This window comes from Pleurodeles waltl, chromosome 4_1, assembly GCF_031143425.1.
Source record: "Pleurodeles waltl isolate 20211129_DDA chromosome 4_1, aPleWal1.hap1.20221129, whole genome shotgun sequence".
Classification (NCBI taxonomy): Eukaryota; Metazoa; Chordata; class Amphibia; order Caudata; family Salamandridae; genus Pleurodeles; species Pleurodeles waltl.
This window is the reverse complement of record NC_090442.1, coordinates 988,139,829-988,166,104: the sequence shown is the minus strand read 5'-3', so window position 1 is coordinate 988,166,104 and position 26,276 is coordinate 988,139,829. Positions and strand designations below refer to the sequence as shown.

The 26,276-nt window shown below is 45.4% G+C and overlaps 1 protein-coding gene across 3 annotated transcripts in view; it reads right to left on the bottom strand.

Moving 5' to 3' along the window:
- The window catches only part of LRRK2 (leucine rich repeat kinase 2), a 1,446,345-nt gene that overhangs the window by 112,292 nt on the left and 1,307,777 nt on the right, over positions 1–26,276 (bottom strand). For all 3 annotated transcript variants that reach the window (XM_069229760.1, XM_069229761.1, XM_069229762.1), the window contains one exon: positions 12,233–12,385. In XM_069229760.1, the coding sequence (XP_069085861.1) occupies positions 12,233–12,385 (153 nt within the window). The remainder of the gene's footprint in view (positions 1–12,232; positions 12,386–26,276) is intronic.

Sequence of the window (26,276 nt, the reverse complement as noted above, 5' to 3'; positions counted from 1 at the left end):
AAACCATGGTGCTATTTATGTAAGATAAAAGGCCATTGGACAACAGATCCCAGTTGTCCAAAGAAAGGCACCACAGCTCCTACCACTACAACCCCTACTGCTACACCTAGTGTCCCTACTAATAGCAGTGGTGGTGGGAGCAAACCTACTAATAGCCAATCCAAGGGAGTAGCTGGGCTCACTTTTGGTAATTTAGTTGGGGTTGGTCTGATTAGGGAGACCACAGAGGCTACTTTAGTCTCTGAAGGGGCTATTGACTTAGCCACTTTGGTTGCTTGCCCCCATAACTTGGAGAAGTACAAGCAACTAACCCTAATAAATGGTGTTGAGGTCCAGGCCTACAGGGACACAGGTGCCAGTGTCACAATGGTGATTGAGAAACTGGTGCACCCTGAACAACACATACTTGGACACCAGTACCAAGTAACCGATGCTCACAACATAACACAAAGCCACCCCATGGCTGTTGTAAATCTCAACTGGGGGGGGGTATCTGGTCCAAAGAAAGTTGTGGTAGCTTCAGATTTACCTGTAGACTGTCTATTAGGGAACGATTTGGAGACATCAGCTTGGTCAGATGTGGAGTTGGAGGCCCATGCAGCAATGCTGGGCATCCCAGGGCATATTTTTGCTTTGACAAGGGCTCAGGCCAAAAAGCAAAAAGGACAGGGAAGCTTGGATCCTGGAACAATGGACCAAGTGCTCCCTAAAGCTAGGGCTAGTAGAAGCAAACCACTTCCTACTATCCCTCCCTCTACAGTGGATTCTACTTCTGAGGAAGAAGAATTCCCTCCCTGTGCAGAACCTACACCAGAGGAGCTGGAAGCAGACACTGCTGAGCTTTTGGGTGAAGGGGGGCCTGCCAGAGAGGAGCTGAGTGTGGCACAGCAAACCTGTCCCACATTAGAGGGTCTCAGACAGCAAGCTGTCAAACAGGCTAATGGGGATGTCAGTGACTCACACAGAGTTTACTGGGAGGACAACCTCTTGTACACTGAGCAAAGGGATCCTAAACCTGGAGCTGCCAGGAGATTAGTGATTCCTCAGGAGTACAGAAAGTTCCTCCTAACACTGGCACATGACATTCCCTTAGCTGGGCACCTGGGTCAAATGAAAACTTGGGACAGATTGGTACCACTGTTTCATTGGCCTAGGATGTCTGAGGACACAAAAGATTTTTGGAAGTCCTGTGAAACCTGTCAAGCCAGTGGCAAGACAGGTGGCACTCCAAAGGCACCCCTTATCCCACTGCCTGTGGTTGGGGTTCCCTTTGAAAGGGTAGGGGTTGACATAGTTGGCCCCCTTGACCCTCCTACTGCTTCAGGCAATAGGTTTATCTTGGTGGTAGTGGACCATGCCACAAGATATCCTGAAGCTATTCCTTTAAGGACCACTACAGCTCCTGCAGTGGCAAAGGCCCTCCTGGGAATATTTTCCAGGGTGGGCTTCCCAAAGGAAGTAGTATCAGACAGAGGAAGCAATTTCATGTCTGCATACTTAAAGGCCATGTGGAAGGAGTGTGGTGTAACTTACAAGTTCACAACACCCTATCATCCACAAACAAATGGACTGGTGGAGAGATTTAATAAAACTCTCAAAGGCATGATTATGGGACTCCCTGAAAAACTCCGCAGGAGATGGGATATCCTTCTACCATGCCTCCTTTTTGCCTACAGGGAGGTACCCCAGAAAGGAGTGGGCTTCAGCCCCTTTGAACTTCTTTTTGGACACCCTGTTAGGGGTCCACTCACACTTGTAAAGGAGGGTTGGGAACAACCTTTAAAAGCTCCTAAGCAGGATATTGTGGATTATGTACTTGGCCTCAGATCAAGGATGGCTGAGTACATGAAAAAGGCCAGTAAAAACCTTCAGGCCAGCCAAGAGCTCCAGAAGCAATGGCATGATCAGAAGGCTGTTTTGGTTCAGTACCAACCAGGGCAGAAAGTGTGGGTCTTGGAGCCTGTGGCCCCAAGAGCACTCCAAGATAAATGGAGTGGTCCACACACAATTGTTGAAAAGAAGGGTGAAGTCACCTACTTGGTTGACTTAGGCACTGCCAGGAGTCCCCTTAGGGTGCTCCATGTCAACCGCCTGAAACCCTACTATGACAGGGCTGATCTCACCCTGCTCATGGCAACAGATGAGGGACAGGAAGAAGACAGCGATCCTCTACCTGATCTCTTCTCTTCCACAGAACAAGATGCTCTTGTGGAAGGTGTAGTTTTGGCTGATTGTCTTACTGCTGAGCAGAAAGATAATTGCATAAATCTCCTAGGACAATTTTCAGAACTCTTCTCCATTGTGCCAGGCACCACTTCTTGGTGTGAGCACACTATAGATACTGGAGACAGTTTACCTCTCAAAAGTAAGATCTATAGGCAGCCTGACCATGTCAGGGACTGCATAAAGCAAGAAGTTCAGAAGATGTTGGAACTAGGAGTGGTTGAGCACTCTGACAGTCCATGGGCTTCTCCTGTGGTACTGGTACCAAAACCCAATTCTAAAGATGGAAAGAAGGAAATGAGGTTTTGTGTAGACTATAGAGGTCTCAACTTGGTAACCAAAACAGATGCTCACCCTATACCCAGGGCAGATGAGCTAATAGATACACTGGCATCTGCCAAGTATCTAAGCACTTTTGATTTGACTGCAGGGTATTGGCAGATCAAAATGTCAGAAGATGCTAAACCTAAGACTGCATTTTCTACCATTGGAGGACATTACCAGTTTACTGTAATGCCTTTTGGTTTGAAAAATGCACCTGCCACTTTTCAGAGGTTGGTGAACACAGTCCTGCAAGGGCTGGAAGCTTTCAGTGCAGCATATTTGGATGATATAGCTGTCTTTAGCTCCAGCTGGGATGATCACCTGGTCCACCTTTGGAAAGTTTTGGAGGCCCTGCAAAAGGCAGGCCTCACTATCAAGGCTTCAAAGTGCCAGATAGGGCAGGGTAAGGTGGTTTATCTGGGACACCTTGTTGGTGGGGAACAGATTGCACCACTTCAGGGGAAAATCCAAACTATTATTGATTTGATTCCCCCTACCACTCAAACTCAGGTGAGAGCCTTCCTAGGCCTCACTGGGTATTACAGGAGGTTCATTAAGAACTATGGCTCCATTGCAGCCCCTCTTAATGACCTCACATCCAAGAAAATGCCTAAAAAGGTATTATGGACAGCAAACTGTCAGAAAGCTTTTGAGGAGCTGAAGCAGGCCATGTGCTCTGCACCTGTCCTAAAAAGCCCTTGTTACTCAAAAAAATTCTATGTCCAAACTGATGCATCTGAATTAGGAGTAGGGGCAGTCCTATCACAACTTAATTCTGAGGGCCAGGATCAACCTGTTGCTTTTATTAGTAGAAGGTTGACCCCTAGAGAAAAGCGTTGGTCTGCCATTGAGAGGGAGGCCTTTGCTGTGGTCTGGGCTCTGAAGAAGTTGAGGCCATACCTGTTTGGCACTCACTTCATTGTTCAGACAGACCACAAACCTCTACTTTGGCTAAAACAAATGAAAGGTGAAAATCCTAAATTGTTGAGGTGGTCCATATCCCTACAGGGAATGGACTATACAGTGGAACATAGACCTGGGAGTAGCCACTCCAATGCAGATGGACTCTCCAGATATTTCCACTTAGACAATGAAGACTCATCAGGTAATGGCTAGTCTTATTGTCCTTCGTTTGGGGGGGGGTTGTGTAGGAAAGTACCATCTTGCCTGGCATGTTACCCCCATTTTTCACTGTATATATGTTGTTTTAGTTGTATGTGTCACTGGGACCCTGGTAACCCAGGGCCCCAGTGCTCATAAGTGTGCCTATAAGTGTTACCTGTGTAGTGACTAACTGTCTCACTGAGGCTCTGCTAATCAGAACCTCAGTGGTTATGCTCTCTCATTTCTTTCCAAATTGTCACTGACAGGCTAGTGACCATTTTTACCAATTTACATTGGCTTACTGGAACACCCTTATAATCCCCTAGTATATGGTACTGAGGTACCCAGGGTATTGGGGTTCCAGGAGATCCCTATGGGCTGCAGCATTTCTTTTGCCACCCATAGGGAGCTCTGACAATTCTTACACAGGCCTGCCACTGCAGCCTGAGTGAAATAACGTCCACGTTATTTCACAGCCATTTTACACTGCACTTAAGTAACTTATAAGTCACCTATATGTCTAACCTTTACCTGGTAAAGGTTAGGTGCAAAGTTACTTAGTGTGAGGGCACCCTGGCACTAGCCAAGGTGCCCCCACATTGTTCAGAGCCAATTCACTGAGCTTTGTGAGTGCGGGGACACCATTACACGCGTGCACTACATATAGGTCACTACCTATATGTAGCTTCACCATGGTAACTCCGAATATGGCCATGTAACATGTCTATGATCATGGAATTGCCCCCTCTATGCCATCCTGGCATTGTTGGGACAATTCCATGATCCCAGTGGTCTGTAGCACAGACCCTGGTACTGCCAGACTGCCCTTCCTGGGGTTTCTCTGCAGCTGCTGCTGCTGCCAACCCCTCAGACAGGCATCTGCCCTCCTGGGGTCCAGCCAGGCCTGGCCCAGGATGGCAGAACAAAGAACTTCCTCTGAGAGAGGGTGTGACACCCTCTCCCTTTGGAAAATGGTGTGAAGGCAGGGGAGGAGTAGCCTCCCCCAGCCTCTGGAAATGCTTTGTTGGGCACAGAGGTGCCCAATTCTGCATAAGCCAGTCTACACCGGTTCAGGGACCCCTTAGCCCCTGCTCTGGCGCGAAACTGGACAAAGGAAAGGGGAGTGACCACTCCCCTGACCTGCACCTCCCCTGGGAGGTGTCCAGAGCTCCTCCAGTGTGCTCCAGACCTCTGCCATCTTGGAAACAGAGGTGCTGCTGGCACACTGGACTGCTCTGAGTGGCCAGTGCCACCAGGTGACGTCAGAGACTCCTTGTGATAGGCTCCTTCAGGTGTTAGTAGCCTTTCCTCTCTCCTAGGTAGCCAAACCCTCTTTTCTGGCTATTTAGGGTCTCTGTCTCTGGGGAAACTTTAGATAACGAATGCATGAGCTCAGCCGAGTTCCTCTGCATCTCCCTCTTCACCTTCTGATAAGGAATCGACCGCTGACCGCGCTGGAAGCCTGCAAACCTGCAACATAGTAGCAAAGACGACTACTGCAACTCTGTAACGCTGATCCTGCCGCCTTCTCGACTGTTTTCCTGCTTGTGCATGCTGTGGGGGTAGTCTGCCTCCTCTCTGCACCAGAAGCTCCGAAGAAATCTCCCGTGGGTCGACGGAATCTTCCCCCTGCAACCGCAGGCACCAAAAAGTTGCATCTCCGGTCCCTTGGGTCTCCTCTCAGCACGACGAGCGAGGTCCCTCGAATCCAGCGACACCGTCCAAGTGACCCCCACAGTCCAGTGACTCTTCAGCCCAAGTTTGGTGGAGGTAAGTCCTTGCCTCACCTCGCTGGGCTGCATTGCTGGGAACCGCGACTTTGCAAGCTACTCCGGCCCCTGTGCACTTCCGGCGGAAATCCTTCGTGCACAGCCAAGCCTGGGTCCACGGCACTCTAACCTGCATTGCACGACTTTCTAAGTTGGTCTCCGGCGACGTGGGACTCCTTTGTGCAACTTCGGCGAGCACCGTTTCACGCATCCTCGTAGTGCCGGTTTCTGGCACTTCTCCGGGTGCTACCTGCTTCAGTGAGGGCTCTTTGTCTTGCTCGACGTCCCCTCTCTCTGCAGGTCCAATTTGCGACCTCCTGGTCCCTCCTGGGCCCCAGCAGCGTCCAAAAACGCCAAACGCACGATTTGCGTGTAGCAAGGCTTGTTGGCGTCCATCCGGCGGGAAAACACTTCTGCACGACTCTCCAAGGCGTGGGGGATCCATCCTCCAAAGGGGAAGTCTCTAGCCCTTGTCGTTCCTGCAGTATTCACAGTTCTTCAGCCTAGTAAGAGCTTCTTTGCACCAACCGCTGGCATTTCTTGGGCATCTGCCCATCTCCGAGCTGCTTGTGACTTTTGGACTTGGTCCCCTTGTTCCACAGGTACCTTCAGACAGGAATCCATCGTTGTTGCATTGCTGATTTGTGTTTTCCTTGCATTCTCCCTCTAACACGACTATTTTGTCCTTAGGGGAACTTTGGTGCACTTTGCACTCACTTTTCAGGGTCTTGGGGAGGGTTATTTTACTAACTCTCACTATTTTCTAATAGTCCCAGCGACCCTCTACAAGGTCACATAGGTTTGGGGTCCATTCGTGGTTCGCATTCCACTTCTGGAGTATATGGTTTGTGTTGCCCCTATCCCTATGTTTCCCCATTGCATCCTATTGTAACTATACATTGTTTGCACTGTTTTCTAAGACTATACTGCATATTTTTGCTATTGTGTATATATATCTTGTGTATATTTCCTATCCTCTCACTGAGGGTACACTCTAAGATACTTTGGCATATTGTCATAAAAATAAAGTACCTTTATTTTTAGTATAACTGTGTATTGTGTTTTCTTATGATATTGTGCATATGACACTAAGTGGTACTGTAGTAGCTTCACACGTCTCCTAGTTCAGCCTGAGCTGCTTTGCTAAGCTACCATTATCTATCAGCCTAAGCTGCTAGACACCCTATACACTAATAAGGGATAACTGGGCCTGGTGCAAGGTGCAAGTACCCCTTGGTACTCACTACAAGCCAGTCCAGCCTCCTACAAGGACCAGCACCTTGTCTCCAACATCAGGAGTACGAAGTACACTTCTATAAATCATGATATTTCTTTTGTCTTTCCTGAGCTTCTCGAAGGTTATCATGTGCCCTATCCCAAACTGACTGTAAATTCTCTTTTAATTCTTTCGTGTATGTCAGAAGATCCTTTGTTTCCTCATCTGTCTCTTGCCACTGTTCTACTAACATGTCCAGGAGAGTACAAGGGGTTCGTCCAAACAACAGCTCATAGGGACTATGTCCAAGGGAGGATTGAGTGTGGGTACGTATTGCGTATAGCACAAGGGGCAACTTTTTCTCCCAATCCTTTCCGTCCTCCGCAACACTTTTTCTAAGCAACGACTTAATAGTTCGATTATAGCATTCCACCAGACCATCGGTTTCGGGGTAGTAAAAGGAGGTTCTAATTAGTTTTATTCCCAATAATTTACATACCTCACCCATAAGTCGGGACATGAATGGGTACCTTGATCAGTCAAGATCTCTTTAGGGAACCCGACCCGTGAAAAGAACTGAATCATAGCCTGAGCAACTACTTTGGTGTGCATACTCGGGAGGGGCATCGTCTTAGGGTATAGAGTGGCATAGTCAACTAGTACTAGGATATATTGCCTACCCCGAATGGATGGAATGAGGGGACCAATAATGTCCATTCCCACCCTTGAAAATGGGGTTTCTATGATAGGGAGGGGTTGTAACGGGGCTGGGGGTTGGGAGACTGGATTATAAAGTTGGCATTTCTGACAACTTTGACAGAACTTGCGTATTTCCCCATATATACCGGGCCAGTAAAACCGTTTTAGGACCCCCTCCTCAATCTTATCACGTCTGAGATGTCCTTCTCCTGCTCCCCCATGTGCTACCTGCAGTACTTGTATTCGATGGCTGTTCGGGACTACCAATTGTCGTTGTGGATTGTCACCTGCCTGGGGTTTCCTATACAACAGATTATTATGAATGAGAAATGAGGGTCCTGCTCCTGTACTCTCGTCACTAAGTGCTTTTTCCCACACATTTTTCAGCGTGGGATTCTCTCTCTGACTTCGTCTAAAGTCACTCGCTACGGTATATACCTTTCTAGTGACTTCTGCTTCCTCTTTGTTCCCACAGTTCTCTTCCCAGTGTGAATGTCTCTGATTTCTTTTCTGTCTTCTACTTAGGTGGGGTTTTAAGGGACGAGTTTCGTCCATCTCCGTATCATGCGGTATTTCGTCCCACCATTTCCTCATGGTGTGTTCCTCCCCAGCTTTATTCAACAATTGTGTAAAGGTCGTGTAATCAGTCCCAATGATAATGTCTTCTTCGAGATGTGGTAACACCCCGACCCTGAGGAGTTCTTCCTCACCCCTGCACTGAAATGTAATCATAGCGACGGGATAATAGGATTGCTCCCCATGGACACAGGCAATTAACACATGGGCCTGGGACACGGTTTGTCTTGGGCTCACCAGATCTTGTCTTATCACACTCTGACTGCAACCCGAATCAACCAGAGCCACTCTCTCCTGCCCGTTCAAAAGGATAGGTAAAGTATATGTGGGTTTGGCCTCCCCAGCCCAGAATACCCTTCCTTTAGTAACTCCGATTTCCATTGGCTCCTCTACATCCTTCTTTTTGTGGACAGAACCGTGCAATGTGACCCCATTCCGAGCAATTATAACATTGTGGTCCATTTGTGGGATATGAGGCCGGATTTGGATGGGGTATACAACTTCGTTCCATTTCGTGAGAAACCGGAGGGCGAGAAAGTAGTCCCTCCCCAGTCCTGGGCGCATAGCGGCTGGTACGGGATTCCTGCTGGGAGTGGCTTTAAACTCTGGGCTCCTGTGAAAAGCACATGCCAATTCAATGGCTGTTTCATTGTTTAGCCCGGGATGTTGGCAAACCCAGTTTCTAGTTGAAGAGGGCAGGGCATCCAGGAATTGTTCGAGTACTACAACATCGAACATCTCTTCCCGGGTTCTTTCTGTGGGTCGCAGCCATCGCCCTGCAGCGTGTTGAACCCGATAATATAAGGTACAAGGGCTCTCCTGTACCAGCCATTTCATGTGTCTGAACTTCTGTCGGTAACTTTCACTGTCCAAGCCCACTCTTTCCAGTATAGTCTTTTTAATGTCTTTATACGGTAAGTTACCTGTAGGGTTTATTGCTTGATAAGTTGCCTGTAATTGTCCGGTTAATAGGGGAGCAATATATTGACCCCATTTATCTTCGGGCCAATTGGCGGAGCTGGCTACCCTTTCAAAATTCAGAAAGAAGGAGTCAGGATCCTCCTGTTCCTGATATTTTTGGAGTACGCTGCTGAGCACACGTTGGGGTGTACCTTCGTGTGAGCAATGGTTTCTGTTAGCTTACTTAGGGCAGTTTCGTGGACGAGTTGATTGTTGGCCATAATTGTGGCCTGACTTTTAAGCGCGGTTTGCAATGCATCCCTCTCCTCCTTGGCCTCCTTCATTTGTTGCTCCCACATCAACTGAAGATGCCGTTTCCCCTCTGCAAGTTGTGCGATAACATCAGCCATGGTTGGTTTTTCCTCCATCATCCCACTTGTGACACCACTTTGTACGAGGATGGTTGTTATAGAGACCAGACTGCGCAGGTTTTCCTTATTTTAGAAGGTTTAATTTATTTGGTTGAATAAGTAATATGTAGAAATCAGTCTTATATGAAAGTTTTTAGGGCTGATAGATCGTTGCGTCTACTCCCTCTTGATGACAGCTCGCGTCTTCTTTCTCCTCTCTCTCTCAGGACCTCGCAGGAAGCATGTGGGGAAAGAAGAATATAGTACGGGTAAGTATGGGGTTGGGGTTTTGTTGGTTTTCTTCCCTCTCTTTCCTTCACTAAGTTTCTTTCTCTTGTCTGTTCCTTTTTATTCCCTTATTCTTCCCTGGCTCTCTTTGGTGTTGTTCTGTTCCTGTCCTTGTTGTCTTTTTCTTCCTTTCTTATTGTTCTCTTCTTTTCCCTTTTCTCTGTTCTCTGGGTTCGTATATATATATATATATCTCTCCTTGCTGTTTTTCTCTTTCTCGCTCTCCCGTCTGTCTTTTCTTCCCAGTGCTCCCTGTTTCGTGCCCACCCTTTTATTTTTCCTTCCTCCCAGTGTTCCCCGTGCCATTCCCTTTTGTTGCCCCTTTCCTGCCCCCTTTCCGCACCTCCCGCCTCCCGCCCGGTTTCCCTTGTCCCGCACCCCGTACCTGGAGAGGCCACGCTTCTCCTGAAGCGGGGCAGCTCTTTCGTTCGGCTCCCCGGGGTCAGCGGTCATCTTCCAGGGTTTCCGCTGGTCCCGATTCCGGCGGCGTTCCGTTCCTCCACGAAGCGGCGTCTTCGTTGGTTGTCTCAGCGTCTTTTCCCTCCACGAACTCCGGCGCCTCCCAGCTCCTATTCCCGGCATCTCTCTCCCGAAGGGAAGGAAGCTGTCCTTTAAATCCCCTCAGCTCCCGCGGTGGTGTGAGGCATCCAATGCCAGCGCTCTGGTCCTGGGCAACAAAGGCAGAGTCAGCACAAGTCTGGGAAGTGTGTGGGTCGGAGTGGAAAGACCCATCACACTAGTCTACAGTGTTGCATTCAGCAAAAATGTTTCTTCTAGTAAGTCGAATTTCATGAGAACGGATCTACACCGGTTACATTCATCTTTTAGCTTTGGAAAAATACGAGTACATGTCCTTCAGCAAGTCAGCACACTGCACGTTAGAAAAACACATTTAATATAAAAACCGGGCAGCTAGGCCTCGGCTCATGCTAACTAAGGCCTAAATGATTTATTGGCAAAACCTTACATATAATTTCTTAATATTAAAGTAAAATCATACTTTAACATCTCATTTTCATTATTATTAGTTTCATTAGTCATTGTATACATTAGTGGCCACTCCCCGTTGGCACATTTCAAGCGCGTTTTTAGAAAAAGTACATTAATACATTTTCTATGCGGCATTATTATGCATTAGTTCATAAACATTTCATGTTAATTTTGAGTATAGATGCTACGCTCTCTCACGCTGATTATGTCTAATTATTGGCAATAGAAAGATGCTCTTACACACACCCAGTGAAATCTCGGTTATTTTACTATTGCCTTCCTTATAGTGAAGGATTCCATTTTTGGTGAGCAATTTCTGGATGAGATAGAGCCTGCACTGGCTAGCCAGCTGTTCTTACATTTCCGTTATGGGACATTACCCATTCATTCCTATACTGTTAAATGACATCTGGCTCAAGATTTGAGGGTTGCTGGTGCCCATCTTGCGGTAACCCCAGAGAAACACTCAAGCATGTCATTTCTTTCTGTCCGGCCTATGAAAACAGAAGGAAAACCTGGACATTACCAATGTGCCGCAATCTGAATGTAAGAGAACACAAGGAGGCCCTAAGAATTGTGAAATCTGACACTAGTCAAATGATGGCCTTCACACTATCCTGATTTCTGCTGTAATTTTAGAGATTTAGACAGAAACTGAATATCTTCCCAAAGAATTAAAGTTGCATCATTGTACGAACGCTATAAAATCTGCTATCTCTAATTCTATATTTCAATTTTGGCTTCGGAGCATTAACCTATATGACTGGTATGACTCATGTACGATTTTATATTGGTTTTAAAGATGCTACGCTTGTGTTTATTAGATCTTGTATCTTAATTTGATGTCTTTCATATTGATAATGTGCTTTTATTTATAGTGCTTTTATGGCATTCATGCCGAAATAATGTACTTTGAATGAATCGACCACATTTATTTGTCCAGCACCCCTTGTTTTTTCTCAAAATAAGAAAGTCCCTTTCAGGACTTATAGAAGCAAGCACTGTCGAGAGAATGTCAGTGTAATTACCTGCTTAGGAATTATATTAACGCAGGTAATTATTACATTGTCTGGTCGCTGATAACGCTCAGGTAGTTCCTAGGTTTGAAGAAGACATGAGGCGCTAGGCAAAAAAAGATGGGGATTGAATTAAGAGAGAGAGCCTCTATGATGAGCGCCACCATGCTGCAGACTGGTGCTATCAGCATGCTGTTCTCCCCTGAGAAAACTGCCCTGGTGGGGGTGGTGTGGGGAACCTAGAACAGAAAACTGGAGTTGGAGAAAAGTGCGGGCATAACGTGAATTAGGTGCCTTGGATTTTTTTTTTGCCAGTGAAACAAGCCAGATTTCACTCTGCAGACATATTACAAAAATAGGTACAGTTTCTCCTATTTCAGTCATAACCAGAGTTTTCCATCCACCTTGATTTTTGACAGCACATAACTTTACAAAATGCAATAATAAAAAAATCAGAAAACATACAGCTAGAAGTGTTAGGGACTGCCGTAAGTTCAATTTAAAAAACGTCTTTTTTGGGGCTACAATGTATTTATTACTGCTTCGATCTTTCTTGAATCTGAACCTTGTTCCTAATACAGGTCGTTAATCAGAAATTCAATAATTATGAGTAACTGTGAAAAAAACATTTTGGAAGGGGAGAGTGCCTTTTAGATCATTTATCTGTAAATCAGAAAATGCAATAAATAGTCCCTAAGTAACCATTTGGCACATTACCTGAGAAAATGAACACAGTTGATTAACTCAATTCGTTTATCTGTCTTCCTATCCCAGACTTCCACAATATAGCTAGTCTTCTTTGCCACATATATGTATTCATCCACTGCCAAGGAAATAATATTTGCATCAGCAAACAATGGCTGAGGCGATCTGCAATAAGAAAGGAAAAATGTATTTTAAGTGACACGAGTTCAAAATGTATTCATTAATATCCAGACATGCCATACGTATTCACTGGCATTGATATTTAAATTTCAAAATGTATTTTCTCAACTATTCGCCATACGTCCTGAGATAACCTACTTGGTTTCCCGTTTAGAAACGCAACATATTATGGCTGGCATGTATAACCTATAATTCCGTATACCATGAAAATCTTAATTATTTCATACAGACACTGCATATCCTTGAGTAAAATAGACATTCCAAAAACAAAGGACCAGAGATTAAAATGTCTAAATTTGAAAACATAAAATCCACGTTGGACAACTGCTGATGGTTACAATTTATTTTTATAGCTCTAATGCCTATGATACGCAGTATTTGTACAAATGACCCTTTAAATGTACAGTACAACTTTCTTATATTTTTATATTTGATTGTTGAAGCATCGTAAAGAGGTATGATGTTGAATTGATATGGTCTGTGGTATACAATCCAAAATATAAATGGCACCCATTCGATCTATTTATCTCAGGGGGCCTCAACAAATATGTGAAGATTATATCTACAATACATATTCCTTTATATTACATTAATTAATTTATTTGTATACAAAAATACATTAGAAAATGGATAGATCATACTCATAACATCATTGATACAGTGTGGGGCATGGCTGGTGGGGCAGATTCGAAAGGAAGGGAGTAGCCCTTTTGAACAATCTGCAGAACCCACCTGTCCGTAGTGATGGATTCCCAGTGGGGCAGGTGATGGTGAATCCTGCTGCCAACTGGATGGGAGTGAGGGGACGGAGTAGGAGGGTTTGGAGGCTGCAGCAGAGGCAGAGGTGGACTGGGCAGACCTCTGGTTACCTGTCCCATGACCACGTGGGATTCCACGTCCCCGGCCATGAAGCAGCTGAACAGCATGGGTGGCATGGTGGCTGGCAGGGGAATGCGACAGGGAACTCCTTCCGTGGCAACTAAAGGGGAGGAAAGCAGTCTCTGGGGGCGAGGGGCAGCGGAAAGACCAATGGGCTGAGCCATAGCCCGGAAATCCTTGAATCTCTCCAAGGCTGAGTCCGATTTGGCTCCAAAGAGACGGGAGCCATCAAAGGGCATGTCCATGAGAGACTTTTGGACATCCCCAGAAAAACCAGAAGTACGCAACCAGGCGTGGCGTCTCAAGGCCACCATCATAGCAACCGATCTGCCCAGAGAGTCGGCGTGTCCAGCCCACTTTGGATCGTGAACTTCGCTGCATCTCTCCCATTGTTGACAGTTTCGGAGAACATAGTACAGGCCTCCTCTGGTATCTGCGCAACCATATCCCACAGAGAGTGAGTATAGCAGCCCAAAAGGCATGTGATGTTCATGGACAGCAGCACAAAATTGGACGAAGAAAACAACTTCTTTCCAAATTGTTCCAACCTTTTGAATTCCCTATCTGGGGGTGCGGAAGGGAATGCGCCTGAAGAAGAGGAAGCCTGGATGACAAGACTCTCAGGCATGGGTGGGTGGGACATGAATTTAGGGTCGTTCTGAGCAGGCCGATGGTGGTGTGCAATAGTCTTATTCACAGAAGCCCCTGTGTTGGGTTTGGACCAAGTACCAAAAAGGACATCTGTGAGGGCTTCATTGAAAAGGTAAAGGGGGCTCAGATGTGAAAGCCCCTGGCTGAAGCACCTCTGTCAGGAGGTTGGACCCGACCTTTACAGTAGGTAGCTCAAGGCCAAGGGCCTTGGCCACCCTACTGACCACCATACTATAAGCTGCTCCCTCCGCTGTAGCCACAGTAGGAGGAGACAGCATGTCAGTGTCTGGAGAAGTGTCCAGTCCACTGGCATTGCCCAATTCCTGTGCCCAGTCCAAAGATGGGTCATCCTGGTAATCATAATGGTTCAGGGACCCCTCCAATCCGCCCCCGGATTTGTACCCATAAGAAAAAGGGTCCAAATCTGACCTGGGGTGGGAGGGCCCCATCGACAACAAAGGCGGCGGCGGCCTACGCTGCTCCAACTCTGAGTCGTTGTGGTTAAGGATTGGGTCGTCATCGATAGTGGGCACTACCAAGGTCGGGAGCGTTGACAATCGACCCAGCACCAGGTAAGGTCTGAGTGGTGTGACCGGCACCAGTGCAGGTCCGCAAGTGGATCCGGAGGGGACCTCAGAGGCCGAAGCTGCCGGCAAGGAACCCGAAGGCCCCTCAACCGGACCCCTTGGGCCAGAAGGCACTGTATCGGGGTCGGTCTGCCCAAAGACGAAGCGCATGGTCTCATAAAATCCCTTAAGCTGGGTGGGGGTTGCTCTGGTTCCCGGAATCTCGGGGAAGCACGGAGTGGACCCAGAAGCAGGCTCCGAAGACAGAGGCTTTGAGCATCAACACTCCTCCAGCATCGTGTCAGCCGAGCAATGGGGCAAATCGAAGTGCAATGAGACCACTTCGACTTTTTCTTCTTACCTGCACCAGAAGATTTTGAGGAAGACCAGTGGTGATGGCTCCGTGAACGGTCTCGAGACCTTACTCTCGAGCGAGACCGGGACGTACGCGGAGTCGAGCGCCAGGCCACCATGAGCTTGAGGGACCGCTCGGAGCACGACTTCGGATCGTGGTCACCCTCGAGACTCCACAGACAAACCCCATGTGGATCCGTCACCTACATCATGTGGTGACAGTCCTCACACGGCTTGAACCCGATTTTCAGGGACATCCTTGACGCACCAAAAGCTCGCTAGAAAACTCAGCAAAATGGTCGAAATCAGTCAAAAAGGGACCAGGGTAGCTCTCCCCGGATCAGCGCGTGATGTGGAAAGAAAAGAATGGATGTCACTGTGCTGAGGCGGCGTCTATGTACTACTCCCGACATCATCACGGTGACTACGACACCAATGACACCGCAGAGTCAACCGACGCGCAAGGGAATTGCTCGAAGAAAAATCTCCGGATCCAGTCTGACACCTGGGGGAAATTCTAAGGTAAGGAATCTGCAACTAGAAGTCTCTATCAGATAGGTATCTTAATGCAATAACCATATTAGTTAGTTTATCAGATAGAGATTAACCATTGAGCATGTGCCTCTTATCCTCCAGCCATGCAGAGAAATTCATTAATGAATTTTGACCTTACAGAGTGCACTGTAACTCATAGTCTAGCATCCTGGCACTAGGGTTGGATCAGATACTCAGGAAAGGAAAACAAAAAGAAAAAATAATAATATCGGATACAGCTAAATAAGGGAATAACATTTATATCTGACACACCCATATCTATGAGGAATGGATTAAATGCTATACTTTCTAAAGTTCCCTTTATCCCCTCTCAGCAGCCAGATAACTCTTTGCATACACCTCAGGTATATCCTACTTGGAGAAAACAACCACTCACACTAGGTACAGCAGTGACACCTATGCCTCTGACCACATACATGTCTTCTGTCTTGCTTGCATAGATTTTCTCCTTACCGTGGTACTAGTGTACAGATCATTACACAAAAGTCTACTGTGAAAGAATGATAAATTTCATAATTAAATGCAGCACCACAAAATGCTTCTTAATTTTACCATCCTTTTGTAATGCACCATGGAGTGTTCCAAGACCATCTCAAGTCTCACTGAGACTTTTAGTAGAGAGACTGACAACTCTCCAAAGTGTTAGAGGATGATTGCCTTCCTCCAATGATCTCAGACCATATCTAATTAGTCTAATCCTTATGAACTGATCCATCTTCTAGAATACGTCATCCAATGCTCCTCAGGGGCGGTGCTCCTATAAGAACCTCTCGCTTTCCCAAAGCTCTCTTCCCACAGAATTATGAATGTGAAAAGAGACACTCTAAATTTTGCTGTTACCTCAGAGAACTGTACCTACTTAATTACAGAAATGTTCATCTTTTAAGTTCCAGATTCATATCTCTACAGTTACCACTACTTCAGTCAGTCTTGTCAATAGTAACTCAAGTTTATTCACATGGACAGTGAGCGGCTTGTGACATTATCAATTCTGTATGTGCAGCACTCATTGCCAGTATCATGGCACTATACACTTCACATAAAGTCATATCCCAATCAGCAAAGGGTTCCACATTGTATCTGCTCTCCTACATTGTCACATATGACAGACAGAAATTGTCTGGGAAAGGGTGCTCTCCATTCTCTTCATATTCATCCACCTGGCAGAAGGGTGCAGCTCCTTCATTCAGTTCCATGTTGTTCAAGAGGACGGTCCCTAAGACTACGCTTGTACTGTTGAAGTCCTCCACGAATACCTCAGGACAAGTAATTTGCCAGGTAACTTGTCTCCACATTCAGACTAGTATGCAGTAAAGTGTGTGCCTAATGCAATGAAGGAAGCAAGGTGGGTTTTTGCAGAATGGAACAGAGTAGACACACTTTATTACATGCAACACACCCTAGTGTGCAGTCACGTCCCTCAAAGTGAATCCAAATCAGATGCAGTATGTGTGGAGAAGGGGACATGGCAGTGAAAGAATGACACAGTCAAGCCATTCCACTGCCACTAACGAACCTGAAGTAATTCTGCTGCTAATTGCATCTGGGGAAAAAGTGAGATGAACCTCAACTAAAGAACAAGCTCTCACACTTTCTAGGAGATACTCTATCAAACTGCAGATACCTCACCTTGTGAATATCCCCAGGTTTCAGACTGGATCCAGAAACTCAAAGAGCAGTTCTTCTGTGCACCAGTAGGAGGTGATGTGAGACTTTGCCACAAATTCATTCTACTCCAGCAGTGACGAACAAAGCCGCATATAAGCTAGCATCAGCTTCTTTTGCAGGATTGTCCACGCCCTTTGGTGAGGAGCCCATCAAAAAAGTGGAAGGACCACAAAACCGAGAGGTGGGAAGGCTGTGAGGAATCTGTGGTTAGACAGAGTATTTACACGAGAGCATTACCAATTATAGGTAACTTGTATTTCTGGTAGATACATCTAACCAAATCAGTACCTCCCAAGGTAGTGGGTTTGTGGACTGGCTCATTTTAAAAGGTTCTGCTGGACTGAATGAGCAAAATGTTCATCTTCATGAATCTAACTGCTGAGGCAGCAGTGCTTCATTAAAGTGTGTACTGACACCCACGTAGCAGCCTGGCGGATGTCCAGGACTGGGACTCCACATGACAATGGAGTGGTAACAGTTTTAGCTCTGGTAAAATGAGGCCTCGGACCTTCTGGACCTTACTTGTTTGCCAATACAAAGTAGATCTTAATGCAGAGGACTATCCATTGTGATATGGTCCACTTCTGTATATCCCTGCTTTTCTTTGCTCAAGAGGACCCTACAAAGAGCAGAGTGTGCACCTGATGGTCTTTGGTACGATCAATGTAAAAACGTAGTACTCTTTTAGGGGACCAGCGAGGAAATCTCTCTTTCGAGGGATAATGTGGAATAAAGAATGATGGAAATGTAATAGCTTGGCTGATCTGAAAAGGCGTTGCTATCTTCAACAGGAATGCAGCTCGATTCTTAAAACCAGTTTGTCTGGAAAAAAGGTTGTATAAGGTGGCTGGACTAAAAGGGCATGAAGCTCACTTACATGGCGAGCCAATGTTATTGTGAACTGAAAAACAAAATATTTACCTTTGGTAACTCCAATTCTGATAGAGGGTCTACCTAACCACAGATTCCTTATCCTGTGATTCCCCACCTTGTGAATTTCCCCAAGTGCCCGGCTAGATCAGGAAACTTTAAAGCAATTCCCTTGTGTGTTGGTAGGTGGTGTAATGTAGTGTGGCTGTGTGGCTACTAAATCAAATACAATGTGTATGGAGATGCGGAAGTTATAATTATTTGAAGGTGTTGTGTAAATTATAAATTAAAATTATAAGTATAATGTTAAAAATGTAACATTGTGTCTATTGCTGAGCCCCAAAACCTCATTATCTAATAGATATACCTCTAAAAAAATACCATAAACACATATTTTAGTTATGTTTAATGAACTGAATGAATTAACTGAATAACTAAATAAATAAAAAAATAGTTAAATATAATTTAAACTGTTTCAAATATGTCCTAACTAATAGAAAAAGTGTTTTTTAACTTGGCTATATCTTTTGCACCGTTTGACGAATCTACATGAAATTTTCCTCCAAAAGTGTCGAGTTAGGTCTTGCTGTGTATGGAAAGTTTTAGGGTGACCCGTGAAGCGGGGGCCGAGAAAAAGAGGGGGGGCCTAAAACATGTGTTTCCATTATTAATTCCCATAGAGATTTTAGACACGACTACAGCCCGAACCGCTGGACGGAATTACCCCAAATTTGGCAGAAAAGTAGCTCTTGGTCCAAAAAGCATGCCTTTTGTTTTTGGTTTAAATCTGTTCAGTAATTGGGAAAAGTAAAGGAAATTCAAATGTGCAATTCTAGGATTGAGAGAAATTCCCAAATACTCCAGATCTCATGCAGAGATCTGATTGGCTGCCACCACTTCAAACAGAAAGTGTTGGCAGCCATTTTGGAACTCGACTTCAGCAGAGTCCCAAACAATAAAGACAAAAAAGAAAAGGAGGCAAGGTACCAATAATCAAACCCCCTAGCCATGGTCCTGGGGTCCCCCAGGGGACCCCACAAGGGCAAAATAGCATTTTTTTAAAATGACGGCAAAATTTGTGAACATTTGCCAAGTTTGCAGTGAATTTACATAAAAAACACAATTGCAATCTTCCGCGCTTGTTTCTAATGTAGCCCCCGGGCGGCCCAGGTCCCAGGGGCATGCACACTTCATTAATGAAAATGGAGCTGGGGTGCACATGGCCCACCTCCAAAGGATTTTCTATGCCCCAGGACCCACCAATTCCCTGGGGCTACGTTAAAATAATTATATGGCGGGGGGTCACATGGACCACCCCAGGGCCCCGCATAAAAAGGAGGGGGGCGCACGGAATCCCATCTTAGGGCTGTATGAAGACCACCACCTTCCCGGGGCAAAAAGCTAAATAAGTGCATGGAGCCTCAAAGACACCCATCCTCCAGGGGCCACCATTTCCCTGGGCTTATTAACATTTTAACAAAAGGGAGGGGAGCTGCGGGGCTCCCTTCCTGGGACATATACAGCCCAAGGACCGCCACTCCATCGGGCTGGCCCATGCACAACAAGGGAGGTCCTCCTCTGGAGCCACTTATGGGGACCACCATCTGCTTGCTGGAAGCAGACTTTTCAACTCTTTCACTGCCTGCAGACATGCAGGCAGGGAAAAAGATGAAAGTATTGCTCCTGCACACAGGAGGCTGTATTTCCAGCAGCTCCCTCCCTGCATGCAGCAGCGAGCCGTCTGGGACTGCGGGGGCCTTCAGGCTCCCCCATCAGAGTCCTGATTATGGAGACACATCCCGATGCGCAGGGATATGATTGCATCAAACAAAGAAGCACTTGCTTATGTAAAGTACAAATTATTCAAGTGTGTTTTCTCTGCAGTTCCACCTTGAAAAATTACCAGATGAAGATGCTTGAGGAATAATTACATTGGTAAAGTTACAGACACACAAGGTCACTGGAGACATTACCTCGGCGTTCGTTACGCAGCTGTAGTGCAGGAGATGCACTATACATTTACCCAACGAGGTAGCACTTACTAGTTAGCCAGTAGAATGTACTCCATTTGGGTAGACATTCTGCACAAAAATCTGGCCTCTTCTTGAATGAATACGCTAGGCGGGGTTCATTCTGGCACGATACTCATTTCACACAAATTAAACCCAAATGGGAAGCATTTACAGATAAAAACAACGCAGGTGCTCAAGTTGAAGCTCCACTTCGATTAAGTACTAATCATCCTATTTTCTTCTACATGGTCAAGGCAAGTGTTTTTGACTCTGCATTTCCAACTTGAAAAGTTATCTGTAAACCTTCATGGAAGCCTCCATGATTTTTTCAAGCAAAATATCTCATATAGTGACTGTTACGAGTAGGTTCTTTCTTGTCATCTGCTGCTGAGACCAGAAATCGTCCTCCCTTTTAAAAACTACAAGGATGTAAAATGGGCTAGAAACCCCGACCTCTTGGTCCCACCCCACATATATTTATGGTATGCAACATCTTCCCGCCATTTTCCAAGATGATGCACAGCTTACTAAAAGGACCACCTGAGCACATTTCCCGCTGATTTTGGAAACACCTTCTTGATGCACAAGAATATGATCACATCCCCACCAAACAAAGAAGCTCTTCATGAGTGGCGTGCCATTGGTTGGTTATGGGCAGTATGACTTTGGCGCAGGGTTGGGTGATTATAGGGGGTAGGCAGCAGTACCTGGCCACAGCCCAGACCCCGCAGTCAATCCTCACACGGGAACAGCCAAAAGGCATGCGTGGTGTAGGGCTGGGCCATTATAGAGGGTAGGCTGCTTCAGTCAATCCCCGCCAGACATAGCCAAAAGCTGTTTGTGGCACAGGGTTGGGTGATTATAGGGGGCTGGCCACAGGCCAGGCCCTACGGCCAACTCCCACCGCTCACTGTTAAAGGCCGTGCGCTAAAATCTTTTTTTTATACATAGAAATTCACTGAAAAAAAACAAAGGTTACAGGGACTTTATTGTTATTTTCTGAATTTACTCGCAAAAAAAATAGAAATTCAGCAGTTATAGTAATGGTTAGCTGAAGTAACTATAACTTGAGTCCTAAGGTAACTGTAACTCGCGCCCTTGCAATGCACTGCGAATTACCCCACATAATATATCACTTAATACATCTTTGATAACATCATTCATAATATCAATGTAACACTTGAAGTAAAATTACTGAGGACAAAACTTTGCATGTTGGGGGAGCATATTATAGTTACCTAGGGCACGAGTTATAGTTATTTCAGTTAACCATAACTGTAACTGCTGAACTTGAAGTAAACGTAACATTTTCTGTGTTCTCATATGTGGGGTTAGTCTCTAAGTGCGAAATTTCTTTCACAACAAAGCAATACACAAATTGTGACCAAAACAGTGGAAACTACCCTACTGAGAAGTACATGAGTTAGGCTATAATGGCCAACTCCTCTCTCATTTGAAAAAATCTTATCCTGTACAACTCATAGTGCACCGCTGCAGATACCACAGACATCTGATGTAACATCTCTCCCCAATAATCATCTGGAACACATTAGAAATAAATACCAGTACCAAAGTGATTAGCTAAATCAGTCTAAAACTGGTTCTGGCTCTTCATCATGGTATAGGGAAATACACTTTCCAATAATGCATAAAATACTTGGATTCTCTATGGCCTGAACCTACAGGAACAGGCCCAAGACTGATTTGCATATGGCTTGTCTCTATCTAGAATGGTACAGTGGGGAGAAAACAGATAGAAACAAGGCCCCAAATAATCACGGCTGATTAGTTAAAGCATCCCTTTACTTAGATATTTGCTGTCGGAGTTCACTATTAAACGTGGACCTTTTTTTTCTTTCATGTTTGTGGCATTCTTCTAGCCAAAAGACACTTAAGAGAGATGTTGCAACTGAGTTTAAAGAACAAGCCTATTAGTCTTCCACTCAATACTCTAAGGGGATATTTGCTCATCCTCTCCCGAGAGTGCAGGTCATGATGAGGAAGGAAAGGACAATATCCAAATATGATATTATGTTTATGAAAGTGGGATTTAGTCAATAATGCACTTCCTTCAAATCATGAGCAGTTTTATTTATGAAAAGTACGCTTTATAAAAATAAGAATGAAAATGTCACTTACCCAGTGTACATCTGTTCGTGGCATCAGTCGCAGTAGATTCGCATGTTTTGCAATAGCTCGCCATCTGGTGTTGGGCCGGAGTGTTACAAGTTGTTTTTCTTCGAAGAAGTCTTTCGAGTCACGGGACCGAGTGACTCCTCCTTTTGTCTCCATTGCGCATGGGCGTCGACTCCATCTTCGATTGTTTTTCCCCGCAGAGGGTGAGGTAGGAGTTGAATTGTAGTAATAGTGCCCATGCAACGAAGTGACTAAGTATGTACCTACTTAAGGTTGAGATGATACATATACAAATAGTTGAAGGTAACTTCCAAACTGCTACAGGCTCCCGGGGAGGCGGGTGGGCACATGCGAATCTACTGCGACTGATGCCACGAACAGATGTACACTGGGTAAGTGACATTTTCAGTTCGATGGCATCTGTCGCTGTAGATACGCATGTTTTGCATAGACTAGTAAGCAGTTATCTCCCCAAAAGCGGTGGATCAGCCTGTAGGAGTGGAAGTAGTTTGAAATAATGTTCTTAATACGGCTTGACCTACTGTGGCTTGTTGTGCGGATAACACGTCTACACAGTAGTGCTTGGTGAATGTGTGAGGCGTAGACCATGTGGCTGCCTTACATATTTCTTGCATTGGGATGTTTCCAAGAAAAGCCATGGTAGCACCTTTCTTTCTGGTTGAGTGTGCCCTTGGTGTAATGGGCAGCTGTCGTTTAGCTTTAAGGTAGCAGATTTGGATGCATTTAACTATCCATCTGGCTATACCTTGTTTTGAAATTGGGTTTCCTGCATGAGGTTTTTGAAATGCAATAAATAGTTGTTTAGTCCTTCTGATGTTCTTTGTTCTGTCAATATAATACATCAATGCTCTTTTGACATCTAATGTATGTAGTGCCCTTTCGGCTACGGTATCTGGCTGCGGAAAGAACACTGGAAGTTCCACTGTTTGGTTTAGATGGAACGGTGAAATAACCTTTGGCAAAAATTTAGGATTGGTCCTAGGACGACCTTATTTTTGTGTAGTTGTATAAAAGGTTCTTGTATTGTAAACGCCTGAATCTCGCTTACTCTTCTTAGGGAAGTAATGGCGATGAGAAATGCCACCTTCCAGGTTAGGAACTGTATTTCGCAGGAGTGCATGGGTTCGAAAGGTGGACCCATAAGTCTAGTTAGGACAACATTTAGGTTCCATGAAGGAACAGGTGGTGTTCTCGGTGGTATAATTCTCCTAAGGCCCTCCATGAATGCTTTAATGACTGGTATTTTATATAGGGAAGTTGAATAGGTAGTCTGCAGATATGCAGATATTGCTGCCAGGTGTATTTTAATGGAAGAGAAAGCCAGGTTAGATTTTTGTAAGTGAAGCAAGTAACCCACTACATGTTCTGGAGTTGTGTGTAATGGTTGTATTTGCTTAATATGGCAGTAGCAGACAAACCTCTTCCATTTACTTGCATAGCAGTGCCTGGTGGATGGCCTTCTGGCTTGCTTTATGACTTCCATACATTCTTGGGTAAGTTGTAAGTGCCCGAATTCTAGGATTTCAGGAGCCAGATTGCTAGATTCAGCGATGCTGGATCTGGGTGTTTGATCTTTTGGTTGTGTTGTGTCAACAGATCTGGCCTGTTGGGCAATTTGATGCAGGGTACTATTGATAGGTCTAGCAGCGTTGTGTACCAGGGTTGCCTTGCCCAAGTTGGTGCTATTAATATGAGTTTGAGTTTGTTTTGACTGAGTTTGTTTACCAGGTAAGGAAGGAGAGGGAGAGGAGGAAAAGCGTAAGCAAATATCCCTTACCAGTTCATCCATAGGGCATTGCCTTGGGACTGTTTGTGTGGGTATCTGGATGCGAAGTTTTGGAATTTTGCGTTCTACTTTGTCGCAAACAAGTCTATCTGAGGTGTTCCCCAGAGTTTGAAATAAGTGTTCAGAATTTGGGGGTGAATTTCCCATTCGTGGACCTGTTGGTGATCTCGAGAGAGATTGTCTGCGAGTTGATTTTGGATCCCTGGAATAAATTGTGCTATTAGGCGAATTTGGTTGTGAATTGCCCAACGCCAAATCTTTTGTGCTAGCAGGCTTAACTGCGTGGAGTGCGTCCCCCCTTGCTTGTTTAGGTAATACATTGTTGTCATGTTGTCTGTTTTGACGAGAATGTATTTGTGAACTATTATTGGTTGGAAAGCTTTTAGTGCTTGAAAAACTGCTAGAAGTTCTAGGTGATTTATATGCAGTTTTGTTTGATGTACGTCCCATTGTCCTTGTATGCTGTGTTGATCGAGGTGTGCTCCCCACCCTGTCATGGAAGCATCTGTTGTTATTACGTATTGTGGCACTGGGTCTTGGAAAGGCCGCCCCTTGTTTAAATTTATGTTGTTCCACCACAGAAGCGAGAGGTAAGTTTGGCGGTCTATTAACACCAGATCTAGAAGGTGACCCTGTGCTTGAGACCACTGTGATGCTAGGCACTGTTGTAAGGGCCTCATGTGCAGTCTTGCGTTTGGAACAATGGCTATGCATGAAGACATCATGCCTAGGAGTTGTAATACCATCTTTGCTTGTATCCTTTGTGTTGGATATATGCGTTGTATGATGGTGTTGAAATTTTGAATTCTTTGGGGACTTGGAGTGGCTACTCCTTTTGATGTGTCTATTATGGCTCCTAGGTATTGTTGTACCTTGCGCGGCAGAATGTTGGATTTTGTGAAGTTGACGGTGAACCCTAGTTTGAAGAGGGTCTGTATGATATGATGTGTGTGATTTGAGCACTCTATGAACGAATGGGCCTTGATTAGCCAGTCGTCCAAATATGGGAACACATGTATTTGCTGCCTTCTTATGTGTGCAGCGACTACCGCTAGACATTTGGTAAAGACTCTTGGTGCGGTTGTTAATCCGAAAGGCAGTACCTTGAATTGGTAATGTATTCCTTTGAATACAAACCTTAGGTATTTCCTGTGCGATGGGTGTATTGGTATATGGAAATAAGCATCCTTGAGGTCTAAAGTTGCCATGTAGTCGTGCAGTTTTAGCAATGGTAATACTTCCTGTAGTGTGACCATGTGAAAGTGGTCTGATTTGATGAAAGTGTTCACTACTCTGAGGTCTAGGATTGGTCTCAGTGTTTTGTCTTTCTTTGGTATCAGAAAGTACAGTGAGTAAACTCCTGTGTTTATTTGTGTGTTTGGCACTAGTTCGATTGCATTCTTTTGCAATAGTGCCTGCACTTCTATCTCCAGGAGATTGGAATGATGTTTTGTCAAATTCTGTGCTTTTGGTGGTATGTTTGGAGGGAATTGTAGAAATTCTATGCAATAACCATGTTGGATAATTGCTAGAACCCAAGTGTCTGTAGTGATTTCCTCCCATGCTTTGTAGTACTGACTTATTCTTCCCCCCACTGGTGTTGTGTGGAGGGGGTGAGTGACATGTGAGTCACTGTTTAGTAGTAGGGGTTTTGGGGCTTTGAAATCTTCCTCTATTTCTAGGGAATTGCCCTCCTCTATATTGTCCCCGAAAACCTCCTCTATACTGTCCCTGGTAACTGGACGGTGTTGCCTGTGAGGTGCTGGCTTGTGTGCTCTGACCCAGAAACCCCCCTCTAAAGGGTGTTTTACGAAATGTGCTGTAATTTCCTCTGCTCTGCGGGGAGTAGAGTGCGCCCATGGCTTTGGCAGTGTCCGTGTCTTTTTTGAGTTTCTCAATCGCTGGGTCCACTTCTGGGCCGAACAGTTCCTTTTCGTTAAAAGGCATATTGAGAACTGCTTGCTGAATCTCTGGTTTAAATCCAGACGTTCAGAGCCATGCATGCCTTCTGATAGTTACAGATGTATTAATTGTCCGTGCAGCTGTATCTGCAGCGTCCATGGAGGAGCGGATCTGGTTGTTGGAAATGGTCTGTCCCTCCTCAACCACCTGTTTTGCCCTATTTTGTAGATCCTTGGGCAGATGTTCAATGAGATGTTGCATCTCATCCCAATGGGCTCTGTCATAGCGCGCAAGTAGTGCCTGGGAGTTCGCGATGCGCCACTGGTTTGCAGCTTGTGCTGCGACTCTTTTACCAGCTGCATCGAACTTGCGGCTTTCTTTATCTGGGGGTGGTGCATCTCCAGATGTCTGGGAGTTGGCTCTTTTTCTAGCTGCTCCTACAACGACAGAGTCTGGTGGCAGCTGTGTAGTGATGA